This window comes from Hipposideros armiger, unplaced genomic scaffold, assembly GCF_001890085.2.
Source record: "Hipposideros armiger isolate ML-2016 unplaced genomic scaffold, ASM189008v1 scaffold_3, whole genome shotgun sequence".
NCBI lineage: Eukaryota > Metazoa > Chordata > Mammalia > Chiroptera > Hipposideridae > Hipposideros > Hipposideros armiger.
The window spans coordinates 9,564,219-9,578,650 of NW_017731353.1; the positions used below are offsets into that span (position 1 = coordinate 9,564,219).

The following is a 14,432-nucleotide window of genomic DNA, read 5'->3' on the forward strand; positions in this document are numbered from 1 at the left end:
TCGCAGCATTAGGAAGGCTGAGAACCGCTGCACTAGGGGGAGGGGAGATGGCCCTGTGGGCCTAAGGAAACTATAGAGAGCCTCTGTGAGTTTATTGGAGAGAAACTGACAATTGCCAGAAAGCAAAGTCTTAGTGGATTGAGAAAAAGCTCCGGAGAATGGCAGTTTTGCATTTTATTTTCTACATTAGGATCAAAGGAGGAGACGGAAGCAGAGTTACATGGAATTCATGGGTGGGAGGTAAAGGGGGCAGGAGAAAGCAAAGCGGGGAAATTCTCTGGGATTGGATAAAAGGTAAAACAGACATGTTACATTGGTGGGTGCAAGGATAGTTAATAACTAACATAGCGCACAGAGATGGTATTCGGGGAACAGATAACAATGAGGGGTTCTGTAGTCTCCTGCTCTGGTGGTGGGTATGCCCTGAGGGGTCTGGAAAAGGAGATGACTCTGGCATTCCGAGGGCGTGTTATCTTAGATGCAAAGATGACAGACAGGCTCACTTCAGGTAAAGACTGACCTTTGTCAAGGAAGTTACAGACCCAGGACAAGAGTGCCCATCATGACCGGCTTTTAGTTAGGAATTTGTATGTTCAGACCACCCTGTGTGGTTGATTTTGGTCTGAGTTTGTAGGGCCTGCCATGCTGGCCTCCCTGAGCTTGTCAGGTTCAGTCTGTGGCCCCTTTTATGTCCACAGCCTGGAAGTGGTCACATGGAATCAAAAGGGTACCCATCCTATTTTAGGCCCAGATGTACAGGATGTGTGAAAATAAACAGCTACACTTAGAAGTCAGGGCATTTGTGCTGATGGCAGATGTAAGAGCACAGCAGTAGTTTCCAGAACAGGGAAGGGGAGGGTGATGGGGTCAGAATAAAGGTTGTGCAGGGCCGTATGGGATCTGATTGTAAGAGACAGACGGTGACCTGGAACAAAGGCCCGCATTTTCTGTCCTCACTTATTCCATCTCAGCAGCAGCCAACACACATCTCTCTCCTTCCTTCCTGAAACACTTCCTTCTTGACTTCTGTTGTGGACTTCTGGCATTCTGGGCTGCCCACAGTGCTTCCCCTTCCCATGGGCACCCTGTACCCCTTGTTCAGGAATTCCCCATCTGCAGTCTTGACACAGAGTGCCTTAAGCTTGGCCAATCAGACCCTCCCTCCGGGAACATGAGGCCCAGATGAAGCCAGGTGAAGCCTGGTGCTGGCAGGCTGCTTACCCCTGATCCTCTGGGGCTCCCTTGCCCCCTCCTTTTCCTCACCAGGCCCAGGGGGAGTCCTCCAGCCTGGAAGTCCCCTCTCCTTTTGCTGAGGGGCTAGATTAGGTTTCTGTGGCTTTCACCCCAAACTCTGATGTCATCAGTGCCCTGACTTGAGTTACCATCTGCAAACAAGCGTCTAACAAATCTTTAGTCCTTTGTCTCCCCGAAACTCATGCATAGAAGCAAATGCCTAACGGGCACCTGCGATGCGGCTTGTCATGACTTTCGTCCACACCAAAAACAACTTATATCTAGGCCAGTTTTCTCCATCAGTAAATGCTAGCGTCACCGCCACGCCCTCCTTCAGGCAGGCCCATATTTAACTAGCAGTAGGCTCCTCTGAGTAAGCGTCACCTTCTGCCTCCCAGACTACCTCTCGAGTCTCCCACATGCACGTACGCCCCGCCACGATTCACTCCGCACAGAGGGACCGTTTTAAAATGATAAAACCAGAGTCTATCCCTCCTCACCCCGGAGTCATGCGCATCCCCGCCCCACGCAGCCGCCGCCCAGCTCGCCCTCCTTTCCCATCCTTGCGCTGCAGCAGGGTCCCCCGGAGCCCCCACCGCCCAGCACCTAAGTCTTCAGGGCTGGCTCGGAGCGAAAGCCATCGGCTAAGACCCCCGCCCCAAGCTTCCAGGAGCCCCGAGCGCACGCAGCCGGGGCCCAGCACGTCGGCCCGCCCTCGTGACGTCCTCCCGTCGAGTGACGCGCGGGGCTGAGTGAAGGGCCTTTCCCAGTGACCCCGCCGCGACCCGGACCCGCCCCCGCGACAGGTGAGCTGGCCGCTCTCCTGGGGCAGCAAGGGGACGCCCGCGCTCTAGGTTCCGCGAGCCGGGCCGGACCTCCTCCCTGCCGGCCGACCTTAATGGGGCTGGGGACCGGCAGGAGGGGAGGGGGAATGGCCAGCCGCCAACCCAGTGGGAAGGGGGCGTGGCAGAATTGGGGCGGGCTCGGGAGGGGCGGGCCCGGTGAGGGAGACGGTCCTGGAGGGCGAGGGGGCGTGACCGGGGGCGTGGCAGCCGGCGGTCTGGGGCGGGGCGGGCCCAGGCTGCACTCAGAGCTCGGCGGGTCTGCAGGCGGGCGGGGTTGGCAGTGCACACCTCCACTGCCCGGCCCGCGGGCGGCATGGGGCGGGTGCAGCTCTTCGAGATCTGCCTGAGCCACGGCCGCAGCGTCTACAGCCCGGGGGAGCCGCTGGCGGGAGCCGTGCGCGTGCGCCTGGGGGCGCCGCTGCCCTTTCGAGGTGGGCGCGGGGTCCGCTCGAGGCGGGCTGGGCGGAGCGGGGCTCAGGTGGCTGCGCCAGCACCTGCGGCAGGGCCCGGGCTCCCGGAAGCGGCTGCCGGGGACACCTTCTCTTCCCCTTCCGCCGGCCCGGCGCACGGGTGGGCTCCACTCGGGTCCCCCGGCTGTGGGGAGGACTGGGTGGAGTTGGCGGGGCGGTTCAGACTTGCCGGGAAGGGAGGCCCGCGGCGGTCGGGGCAGAGCATGGAGCCCGGGTGTCCCAGTCCTTCCGCTTTTGCCCTTCCTGTGGTCTCCGCCTCCGGGGGGCGGGGGCTTAGAGCTTGTCCACCTTGCCGAAGCCCACTCTGACCTAGACACCGGCAAGCCTCCGACCTTCCTTCTCGGGTCCCCAGTGTCCGCTGCACCCCGCATCTGCTGGGTCCTCACCTGGAGCCTGTCCCAAGATGGGCTTTGTCACACTCCCATGTTCCTGGAGCAGGGCCTAGCCCTTCACAGTCAGTCCCGCTGCGGGTGTGGGTCCCCAGCAGGGCCCACCGGGCACCCGCTTCCACCCAGCCTAAGCTTGTCTTTGCGGGCTGGAGGTGTCTTACTCATCCCTTCTGAGACCCAGGCCCCCGGCCCAGCGGGCATCTGGGACCTGAACCTGAGCCCTCCTGGCCGGTCCTTCTGCTGGTGCAGGCACCTGGGACTTCCGGACTGGGCATCCGCTTGCTGCAGGGGCCTTCACTAGGGCCCTGTGGACAGGGGCCTGGATGGGACGTCACGGTTCCCCCTCTGGATGCTGGGGTAAAGCCACAGCCCAGGGCCCCTCTGCCCAATCCCTGGCTCTGTAGTGTGACGTGGCCCTGTGGGGGTGTTCTTCCTCCTTGGTGTGCTTGGCCAAAACCACAGCCACCAGGTTTCCCTCTGGATCTCGATCCCCCAGGTCCCGGTGAGGTTGACAGTTCAGTGCTTCTGGTTCGCCCTGTGGACTGAGAGCTGCTGTCTTTCCTCTTTGGGCAATCGCCGCCCCCATCCCGGACAGGTCTGACCCCTCCCACCTTGACAGTTTGACACTACAGCGTGTTTTGCTCTCGAGGTGGACAAGGAGGAGGGTCATGCCCAGACAGCAGTGGCAGCCCCCAGCTCCCCCAGCTCATTGAGTTCTCGTCACGGGCCAGATGCCATTCTCCCCGTTTCCCGTGGTCCAGAGCTCCGTGAATCCTCCTAGCAGCCTGCGAGGTGGATGCTGTTATTATTCTCATGTTACAGATTTGGAAACAGGACAGAGAGACGAGGCCCATAGGCTAGAGCTTTAGTGCAAAGACATGGCAAAGGCCGGGCTGCCTCAGGTTTGTGGGAGCTGGCAGAGAGTGGGAGAGACTGTTAGGACCAGATGAGGAGCGAGCAGAAAGCTTCATGGTCAGACTACAGGCAGTGCAAGGGAGGAGGGCGGATGGACAGGTGGGCATGCTGGCCTGAGAGGGAAGTTCCAGAAATCACGCTGGAACACAATCCATGATGTTCCTTAGAGAACCGCAGCAGCTCCAAACCGTCAAACACGGATGCCCATCTGTTCAGTGCCTGCCTTCTGTTGTGCCCGGAGCGCCGTTAGGATTAACCATTGTAAACATGGCACCATGGATTGTAGGCTGCACCTTGCCAGAACACACCTGTCCCATCCTGAGGCTGTGCCATGCACGGGCGCACCTGCAGGAGCAGACCCCCCCTGCCTGGGCAGAAGGGACAGGCGTACCATGTGTGTCCATCCTCCTGGGCCTAAGAGAATGGACAGGGACAGGACGTCTGACCCCTAGACGGTGACTGGAGGCCCCTGAAGGGGCCTCAGTGTGTGCAGAATGGGGCTCTGCATGGGCGTTGGCAAGGTCACAGAGCTTGGACCCTCTGCAGTAACCCAAGGGTTGGTTTGATAGGGTGGTTTTCCTGGGGGCAGGTGCTCCCATGGTTCGTTCTCCTGAATTCCGGGGCCTAAGTCCAGGCTGGGTGGGTGAGTGCTTTAGCCACTCTGCTGTTGGACACGTGGGCTGTGCCTAGATGGTTTGCTGCTAGGAGCAGCATTGCTCAGGGCTCCTGGGTAAATCTTGTGAGATGCTAAGGGGAACCACTGGGCCCCTTGTATGTGTGCGGAGAGGTACAGCACAGGTGCCTGGCTCTTCCCTGGGGCCCTCGAATCAACCTACACGTTGATCACTGTAAGGGAGTGCTACCTGCTCTCCAACACGTCAGAATATTTAATATTTATCGATCTGATGGGTTAAAATGGTAAGTCACCTGAGTTTCCTTGACTTCTATTGAGATTGGACATTGGTTCCTATTATCTGCTACTATAAACCCCTAAGTAACAAATCACCCCTAAACTAAGGGGTTTAAAACAACCATTTTAGTGTATCTCACAGCATTATGGGTAGGAATTGGGGCAGAGGTGAGCCGGGCAATTTGTGTGCCATCCACAGGGGTCACTTGACAGTGCTTGGCTGGTACCGGGCCAGTCTGGGGACCACTGCACCCCTCTGGCATACTCTGTTGGTCCCAGCATTCAAAGGGCAGCCAGATTCAAGGGGGGATGTGCCCTCTCCGCAGCCAGATTCAAGGAGGGTTAAAGTGGTGTGGGGTCTGGACCCACTAGGATCCCTTCACGTGAGTTGTCACCCGTCCCCTTCTCAGCCTCTCCACTCCCCTGCCTGTTTCTTCTGGGCTGTGCTGATCTGGCCAAGCACCACTGGCATTCCAGATTTCAGGGTGGGGACGATCCCAGGTCTGGCTCTAGGAGGGGGTGGCTGATGAAGCATGGATTGGAAAGCAGGGCTGAGGTCTGGAAGGTGAGACTGGGCTGGCATGGAGGCCGAGGATTGCTCACTGGCAGTGCCAGTGGGGGCAGAGGGTGAGCTGAGGGCTCGGGAAGGAAGCCCAGTGCGCCATGGGTAACTAACAGGAGACCTGCATCAGCAAGGTGGGGACGCCCTGGGGAGACCATGGATACGCCTGGTATGGCTGACCCCTGGCTCTGGGCACTTGGGACACCAGGCTCTTCCTGCTTGATGGCTCTGTCAGGAAGGTGTCTGTTCTGAATCACCTGACCATCAAGTCAAAGGAGGAAGAAGGACTGGGCAGGGAGGCTGAAGTCTTTGGCCTTGACTCAGCCCTGCAGGGAGGAGAGGGGTGGAGCGCAGGCCTGTTCATCACTGAGCTCCTGCCCCCTCCCTGCTTGGGTCTCCAGCTGTGGTGTCCTCCCTGGTGACCAGCTGTGCCTGGTTGTCCAGCCACGGCCTTCTGACCATAGTGGACTCTGAGCATGCGAGGTCTGACAATTAAGTTCGCGAACTTGTTGCAATGATCTTGTTCACCTTTTTTTGATATCAGAGTGATTATTATAAATTTGTACCAATTGGACAGTTAAATACTATTTGGAAGTGCTGAAAAAGCTGCATGAAAAAGTTAGATGACCTGAACTTTTTGTCAACAATTCATGGCTCTTGCTTGCATCATGACAATGCAACCAGCTCACACGGCACTGTCTGTGAGGGAGTTTTTAGCCAGTAAACAAGTAACTGTATTGGAACACCCTCCCTACTCACCTGATCTGGCCCCCAATGACTTCTTTCTTTACCTGAAGATAAAGGAAATATTGAAAGGAAGACATTTTGATGACATTCAGGACGTCAAGGGTAATATGATGACAGCTCTGATGGACATTCCAGAAAGAGAGTTCCAAAATTGCTTTGAAGGGTGGACTAGGTGCTGGCATCAGTGCATAGCTTCCCAAGGGGAGCACTTCGAAGGTGACCGTAGTGATATTCAGCAGTGAGGTATGTAGCACTATTTCTAGGATGAGTTTGCGAACTTAATTGTCAGACCCCGTATGTTTGCTGACCTGAGGAATTCGAGTTCCTGACCACAGAAAGGTGGCAGCAACCTGTGCTGCAGACAGTCCCTGGTCTGGTCGCTCCCACTGGGGAGTGGGGGGAGGACCAGGCCATCTTTCCATGCAGTAGTGGCCCAGGAAATCAGGGTGTCCCCACCCTCCAGTGTGCCAGACTTGGGGACCTTTTGTACTCAGGCGGGTCTGACCACATTCCTGCAGCATGAGGGCTAGCGCTTAGCTTGCTGGAGCATGAAGGGGTGCTTCCCAGCCTAAATGGCATGCCTGTGAGGCAGCTCGAAGGTGGGATCAGAGGTCAGCTGCCCCATAGGCTTCTGTTCCTCATTGGTGTTCCAAGCATCACCTGTAGGGAGCTGGGTTTTCACAGGTCTGGCGGGCCCAGGCAAGGCTGGAGCCAAGGTTATCATGTTGGGGTCACTCAGGGGCTCTCTGAGTGACCACTGGGGTCCTCCTTTTCTGCACCGCACTCCATGCCTCAAAGATGGGGGATGGGCAGGAGGTGTTCTCTGAAAGGCAGCAGGCCACTTGCTGGCCTTCTGAAGACCTAGCTGGACAGGGCTGCCTGGCACCTGGGTGCTGCCAGCCTTATTTGGATCCCTGTGCTGGGGGCAGGGAGGGGCCTGGGTTGGTGGATAGCTGGGGCTCACGCTGCCGTGCACCCCCACCCCTTCTTGCAGACATCCGCGTGAGCTGCACGGGCTCCTGCAGGGTGTCCGACAAGGCCAATGGCACAGCATGGGTGGTGGAGGAGGGCTACTTCAACAGCGTCCTGTCGCTGGCCGACAAGGGTGAGTGTCTGGGAGCCTGTGCCTCCAAACCCCGGGGTAGCCCTCGATGACAAGGGTGAGTGTCTGGGAGCCTGTCCCCGCCTCACTCTCGGCAGCCCTTGCTTGGTAGTAGGGCCTGTGTCCAGTTTACTGCTATCTGCTTCTGGGATCCCTGGCCTGGCCCCCCTCTACCAGGGCTGTGCATTTTGATGGGTTCCTCTCCCTGGCAGGCCTTGAGCATAGCCTGATAGGGGCTGGAAAGCTTCTCTTGGATGGGGGTGGGCTCCGGCCTCTGGAACAGCCCTGCCCCCTGTTGGTCAAGCCAAGTACTTGTCCCCCATACTTTGCCAGGCCTCAGCCCTGTGCTGCTGTGCAGTGCTGGAGACACAGGTTGGGAGATCCAGCAGTCAGATGCAATGTGAGCCAGTGGGCTGCAGCACCTGCTCGTGTTTGGGCCCTGTGGTGTCACCTCGGGGCTCCTGAGGTCCCCTGTCCCAGACATCTCCCGCCTGTCTTTGCAGGGAGCCTGTCCGCTGGAGAGCATACCTTCTCCTTCCAGTTCCTGCTTCCTGGTGAGAGCCCAGCCTGGCCAGGCCTGGTGGTGACAGTTGGTGTGGGGTGGGTGGGAGCTGGCATTGGGCATTCGGGTGCCAGTGCCCGTCGTCTCTCCAGCCACAGCGCCCACGTCCTTCGAGGGCCCTTTTGGGAAGATTGTGCACCAGGTGCAGGCCACTATCCACACACCACGTTTCTCCAAGGACCACCAGTGCAGCTGCGTGTTCTACATCCTGAGTCCCCTGAACCTGAACAGCATCCCGGACATTGAGGTAAGGAAGGATGGTGGCCTTTCTGTCCTCAGCTGACTGTGTTATGTCCAGGGCAGGGTGTGGCAGGGCTGTGTGGGCTTGGCCAGGGGCCCCAGGGATCCGGCCTGCTGACCTGCCAAACCCTCGTCCTGCCCTCCCCTGAAGCAACCGAACGTGGCCTCCACCACCAAGAAGTTCTCCTACAAGCTGGTGAAGACGGGCAGCGTGGCCCTTACTGCCAGCACTGACCTGCGGGGCTACGTGGCGGGTCAGGTGCTGAGGCTGCAGGCAGACATCGAGAACCAGTCGGGCAAGTCCACCGGCCCTGTGATGGCCAGCCTGCTTCAGGTCAGACTCCTCACCGGCTGGGGAGGGGGTGGTCTGCTTGCCCAGGCTCACAGGCCGGCCCTTCCCCAGAAAGTGTCCTATAAGGCCAAGCGCTGGATCTACGACCTGCGGACCATTGCGGAGGTGGAGGGCTCGGGCGTCAAAGCCTGGCGGCGCTCGCAGTGGCAGGAGCAGATCCTGCTGCCCGCCCTGCCCCAGTCGGCCCTGCCTGGCTGTAGCCTCATCCATGTGGACTACTACCTGCAGGTGCTGGGGTGGGGTGAGAGGGGCGGGAGTTGGGGGCGGGAAAGGTGACGTTGCAGAGCCCCTCACTCCCCATCCCCCCGCAGGTCTCCCTGAAGGCTCCGGAAGCCACCGTGACCCTCCCGATCTTTATCGGCAATATCGCTGTGAACCAAGCCCCCCTGAGCCCTCAGCCAGGCCCTGGGCCACCTCCTGGGGTTCTGTCCCTTGTGCCCTCTGCGCCGCCCCAGGAGGATGTTGAGGCCGTGGCCGGCCGCCCCCACTTCACGGACCCTGTCTCCCTCTTCACCACGAGCCACTCGCAGCAGCTGCCGCCTGCAACCTTTGGTACAGTGACCTGTGTCTCTGAACCGGGTCCTCAGGATGGCAGCCCCGCCTCCTACCCTCTGGCCCCTGCCTTGTGCATCTCCACAGGTGCCACCGTTCCCTACTTTGCAGAGGGTCCTGGAGGGCCAGTGCCTACCACCAGTACCTCCATCCTCCCCCCGGAGTACAGCTCGCAGTGCCACCCCTATGGTGAGTGGGGGCCTGGGTCCCAGGGCAGGGGGGGCCATGGGCCCCATGCAGACCTTGCTTTCTCTCCACAGAGGCCCCGCCTTCCTATGAGCAGAGCTGCAGCAGTGCTGACCCCAGCCTGACCCCCCGGAGCTGACCTCGCATTGCCTTCTCCCAGGCGGCCAACCTCTGCCCTGGGACTGGATGCCCAGGGCCTCGTGCCTTCGCTCCGGGCCTGGCCCGGTCCACTCAGGACTCGCCGTGCCCGATCCTACTCTCTGCTTCCTTTGGGCCTCCTCTCCGGTCCCCTGCAGTTGGCCTCTCCCTGCGGGACCGGGTTGGAGGGACGCCATGTAAATAAAGCTCTTCATTTGTAGAGCTGGGCACAGGCCGGCCTCTCGGGCGCCCGCCTGCGGCCGGGTGCGTGGAGGGCCCAGCCTGTGGGGGGGAATCCCTCTTCAGCCCCGCCCCCTCCTCTCCCCTCTCCTAGGCCCCGCCCCACTCCGGGCTCCCCCTCCTCAGCCCAGCTCGGCTCCTTCCGGACGCAGGCCCCTGCACAGGCCTGCCCCTCCCAGGCTCCAGCCCCTCTCCTAGGTCCTCGCCCCTTAACCTCCCGAGCGTGCCCCCTTTCTTCTGCCTCACCCATTCCCGGTCTCGAGCCCCTCTCGCTCCTTCCAGGAGCGTGCCCCTTTCCTGGTCTTCTGGTCCTTCCTTCCCGGTGTCTTGGGCCGGAAAGCAGGCCGGTGGCGCCCTCCCGGCTGCGGAGAAGGACGAGCCTTGCGGGTTACGCGTGTTGGTCCGTTGAACCTGGGACTGGGGCTGGCGCTTGGACCCCCGGTTCTGCTTTAGGGTGTGCCCTCGGGTCAGGGTTTCGTGTCTGGAGCCCTGACGTTAATTTAAAATGAGTTTCACGTAGGGTGAAGACAACCCGTTTCATTTTATTAACACACACCGTGGGCTTGCCCGTCCAGCACCCATTGTTTCAGGCTGCGCAGTTTAGACCTGTGCCAGAGGAAATCCTCGGGGCTAAGGAGGGGCGGGCTCGCCCTTACCCTTGGCCTTAAGTGTCACGTCCCTGATGTTAGCCTTGCCACGTCTGGCTCTGAGAGATGCTGCTTCTTGCTTCCCGTCCAAGTAAGAACAACACACCTGCGTTGCAAAGGACTGTCTCTAGGACTCAAGGAACTTAAGAGCAAATAAAGTCAGGTTTTGTCAGAGCGACATTTCCCAAAGAGTCATCCTGCAGACTTTCAATGCTCTAAGGGGCCAGTGATCCTGGAACGAACTTTGGGAAACACTGGAGGTGGGGTTAAGATAAGACTATGTGTTAAAATTCCAGCTCTGCCATATGGTGGAGGGCTGACCTTGGCTAGGCGTCTCAGTTACTTAACCTATAACAAGCTCATGCGACTATGAGGGGACAGGTCGAGCCACCCCCTCCCCCTAATGTATAGAAATTTATTTCTCAAACATTTAATAGTCCAGAGGTGGAGGGTGTGGCTTGATGATGAAGCTGTCACTCTAGTTGAGGCTTTCACCCCTGGGTACAGGGTGGCTGTGGCAGTTTTCACCATCACCCAGCTTACTGGGCCTGCGACTTCAACTTTTTGGGGGATGGGCTGGAAAGTCGATTGTATCACTCTTGCACACATCCCATGGTCGCCCTTTGCTGTTGGAAATGTACTCTTAGGCAGCCATGTGCCTGGCTAAAATTTTACTATTTGTGGGACAAGGAGAGGATGAATAATGGAGAAAAGCACAAAGTGTGCCACAAGTAGGATAATCTGGAAACCATGGGATGGAAGCTGGAACCTCATGGAAAGAAAAGTGCATGGCTTGGAATCCCATCTCTGTCTCTTGACAGCTGTGTGGCCTTGAATGCACTCAACTCCCTTGCTTTGGTGTGCTCATTTACAGAATGCGGTAAGAACAGTGTCCAGCTCATGAGTGGCCTGACAGTTACAGAGTTAACAGTCATGCAATGGAATGGCACCTGACATAAGTTACCAGTGATCATACAAGGGTAGGGGCAGTTGGGCTGATGATGCAAATAGAAGTGTAGCCTACTTCTGACACATTCAGTCACACTTGGTATTTGCCGGGTAAAGGATTTTTCTCCACATCTTAACTCATTCAACAAATATTTACTGCCAAGTATAGCTCTTAGGCACTGGGGCACACAAAAGAAAAATCCCAGACATGCTGAACTAATACTGTAGTGGGGAAGACAGACGATATGGCTATGGAGTAAAATAAAGCAAGGAAGTTCCGGGGTACAGTCTGGTTTGTAAGTAGGCTGACAAGGGAAGGCTTTCCTGAAGAGGTAGTATGAAGACCCAAGGATGGTAGAGAAGTGAGCCACACAGATACCTGAGCGAAAAGCGTTACTAGGGCCCAAGGCAGGAGTGGAGATGGAGAGATGGCCCCAGAGAGGTAGCTGTGGGTGAAGGCAAGTCAGTTTGGGCGGTGCAGGCCATGAAGGACAATTGTTCCCGAGCCCCCTGTACGAGGCTCCAGACAGAGCTCAGTGTCCCTGGCCTGTCATGAGCCGATTTAGGCTGCCTCAAAGACACCTGGTTTTGTGGGTACTTATGCGGTCCATCTCCTCTGCACTTGTGTGCACCATTGGTGACAGAGTAAGTGGCATTTTCCCGGAGTCCTTCTCCCATGAGACTTGAGCCCTCACACGGTGGGAGGCAGATTAACCTTCAACTCTAGGGCCTCCTCAATTCTTGTTTCATGGACGGGCCAGACAACCTCAATTTCAGTCCATGCTTCTTTCCTCAACTCCCAGGGGATGGGAGAAACAGATCTGGACGCGGGGAACGGGCAGTCTAAGCTAGTGCTGGCCAGGGAACGCTGTTTGGTGTGCAGGAACGGTCTTGCCCTGGGCATAACGGTGGCAGGCAGGCAGACGCGCAGGTGCGGGGGTCTGGAGCTTGGGGTGATCAGGGGCACTGCCCTGCTGAGGCACACCTAACTGGCGCATACCCCAAGCTAGGCAGCTCCCTTAACCAGAGCACCCCCAAACGGGGGCAGTCCTTCCCGATGAGACATCCCTCACTCCATCCCCAGCCTTCCCAATAGGGACACTGCCCTCAACCAGGGCACATCCTCCTAGCGGGGCACCTTCCCTAATCAAAGCATCCTCCCTCACAGTCCCGTTATGCTCCTAGCTGGGTGGAGGGTGCCTCGTCGGGGCACCCCCAATGGGAGCAACTCCAAGGGAGGCATCCTCCCAAGTTGGGGCAGTCCTCCCCCTTGGGACATCTCCCTGCCCCCGCCTCGGGGCAGCCTTCTCAATCAGCACTTCGCCCACAGCTGGCACACACTCCTAGCAGGAGCCCCCCACCCCCGGCAGGCACAACCTATCCCAGCACTGCCCAGAGCCAGAGCACACCCCTCCCAGCCGGGGCACCGCCCTGGGACGCAAGTCGGGGTCTGCGAAGACCGACGGAATCCATGTGTGTCCGGGGTTAGAGGTCAGGGGTCCTTCTCCACCCCCGGCCAGCCCACCAGAATGCCTATGTAGAAGGAGGTTATTTGTGAAAACGGGAGGACGGCGTCCGCCCGCCCCGGCGACTCTGGGGAAGGCCATTCCGCCGGACCACGCCCCCACCCGGCCGGCGCACCCCGGTTCCGGCAGCCGCAGGCCCGCGCCGCGGACGCCGCTGTCCGGGCCGCAGCGCGCAGGCGCGGGCGCGGGCGCGGGCGGGGGCGGTGCGGCGGGGCGCGTGCGGTGCGGAGCCGGAGGAGGACAGGCCGCCGCCCGCGTCCCCGCGGGCCTTGGCCGAGCCCCGCGGAAGCCGCGGAGGACAAAAGGGAAAGTGGGGCGACTCGGCCAACTTCGCGGCGCGGGCGAGGCCGTCCGCCGCCGGCGCCTCTCGTCGCCCCGCTGACCTTCCACTTTGTTCCGAATAGGAGGGCGGCGTCTCTAACGAAAAGTTGGCCGGGCCGGCGCGCTTCTCCCCAGACAATGCTGCCCGGCCCCGCGGGCTGTCAGGAGCGGGAGTGCGCGGCTTCCGTGCACTGCTCAGCACACCGCCCGGCCGGGCTGTGGACGGACGAAGCCCCATCCTTTTGTTAGTGCTCCGGACCTCCTCTGCGCGTTCTCAAGGGTAGTTTGTTTCCTTGCTCGTAGCTGCACAGAAATCAAACTTGTGAGGCAGACCAGCAGCTTCCCAGCGAGGGGGAAGAGCAAGCCGGAGGCGGCGTGCTCGTGCAAGGCAGACCCAGTGCGTCTCAGGGCCGACATAGGGACCGGCTCGGAAAAAAGTGATGGCCTCGCAGGTTTCCTCAGAAACGACTCCGTGTGTAGCAATAACTGCGGGACTTGGGAAGATCCGAGAGCTGAGGCCCAGTTAGGGGCTGTTGCAATAACCTGGTGCCTAGACTTACAGTCTATTTTAATCGAGGTGACGTGCAGTCTTTTCACTATTTACCTTTCTCCTGCACTGTTTGAGAGTGTTGATACAAGGAAACAGAAGGTGCAGGGCGTTCTTAAATTCAGCGCTAGAAGTATTGAGTACCTACTACATTCCAGGCATGTACTAGGCTCTGGGAACAAAAAGGTAAACTAGAGAACCCCAAGTTACGTCCTGGCTTGTGGGAGAGAAGACATATAACGATTCGTGATCTCCTTGGTGAGCGCCTGTGTGTCCCGGGCGCTGGGCAAGCCCTTTCGGTTAGTCCTCTCCTATCCTGCTTAGCAGATGAGGAAATAGGACCTGGGAGAGGACCGACTTGGCCTCGTCAGCCGTAGGACTAGCTCTTGTTCGGTGTCTGGCACATAGTAGGTTTTCAATAAATAATCGATGAGCAGATGGCGCGAGACGAGACTGATTCCACGAGCAACCCTGACTGATCCTGTGTTGACTGAGCCCTTGCCTGTGTCCAACCCCTGAGTGACAGAGACCTTAGGAGGTATGTCCCCATTTGCGGACGAGGGAACAGGCACAGAGGCCCAAGGTTCCAGAACTTGTGGCAGAGAAGATGGATGCAAGTGTCCTGGCTCCAGAGCCTGTGCCGGCCAAACGCATGCGATACCATTGGTCGTCGTCATAAGTTAATGAAAGCTCGAGGTTTAGATCTGTGATTCTGAGTGCTTATGCTGGAGGGTTGTGATAGGTGAGGGGCCTCCTGGATAGTGGGCAGGCATGGGACCATCTGCTGCCACTAAATCTGAAAGTGGCTTCTGGGCCAGGGTTCACTAGTTACCAAATGATAAAAACAGCAAAGTGGACGTTTGAGACTTATCTGACTGCTTGTTGATGCTCTCCTCTTTTTGACCTGGAGCAATAGCCCTCACCTTTCTACACTAAAAAGAACTGAGGACGTGGAATGCATCCCCCATCTCCTTTTTGTGGATTAGTAAATGGAGGCTCC

The 14,432-nt window shown here is 58.5% G+C and overlaps 2 protein-coding genes across 2 annotated transcripts in view; both read left to right on the top strand.

Moving 5' to 3' along the window:
* The first annotated feature begins 2,337 nt into the window (after positions 1 to 2,337).
* On the top strand, positions 2,338 to 10,764 carry ARRDC1 (arrestin domain containing 1). Its single transcript, XM_019642136.1, has 8 exons — positions 2,338 to 2,509; positions 7,066 to 7,176; positions 7,677 to 7,727; positions 7,828 to 7,982; positions 8,127 to 8,309; positions 8,379 to 8,555; positions 8,639 to 9,068; positions 9,140 to 10,764. Exons 1-8 carry the CDS (start codon positions 2,392 to 2,394, stop codon positions 9,202 to 9,204), a joined length of 1,290 nt encoding a protein of 429 aa, XP_019497681.1. The 5' UTR covers positions 2,338 to 2,391; the 3' UTR covers positions 9,205 to 10,764.
* A 2,408-nt stretch (positions 10,765 to 13,172) lies between these two features.
* EHMT1 (euchromatic histone lysine methyltransferase 1) overlaps positions 13,173 to 14,432 on the top strand; it is a 143,109-nt gene continuing 141,849 nt past the window's right edge. The window contains exon 1 of the mRNA XM_019641290.1: positions 13,173 to 13,462. The gene's annotated coding sequence lies outside the window, so the exon portion shown is untranslated. The remainder of the gene's footprint in view (positions 13,463 to 14,432) is intronic.

Excerpts from the sequence above, each read along its gene's own strand:
- ARRDC1 (XM_019642136.1), top strand. The coding sequence starts at position 2,392 with ATGGGGCGGGTGCAGCTCTTCGAGATCTGCCTGAGCCACGGCCGCAGC. Across the intron at positions 2,510-7,065 it reads GGCGCCGCTGCCCTTTCGAG|ACATCCGCGTGAGCTGCACG; the intron begins GTGGGCGCGGGG and ends CCCTTCTTGCAG. Across the intron at positions 8,556-8,638 it reads ATGTGGACTACTACCTGCAG|GTCTCCCTGAAGGCTCCGGA; the intron begins GTGCTGGGGTGG and ends ATCCCCCCGCAG.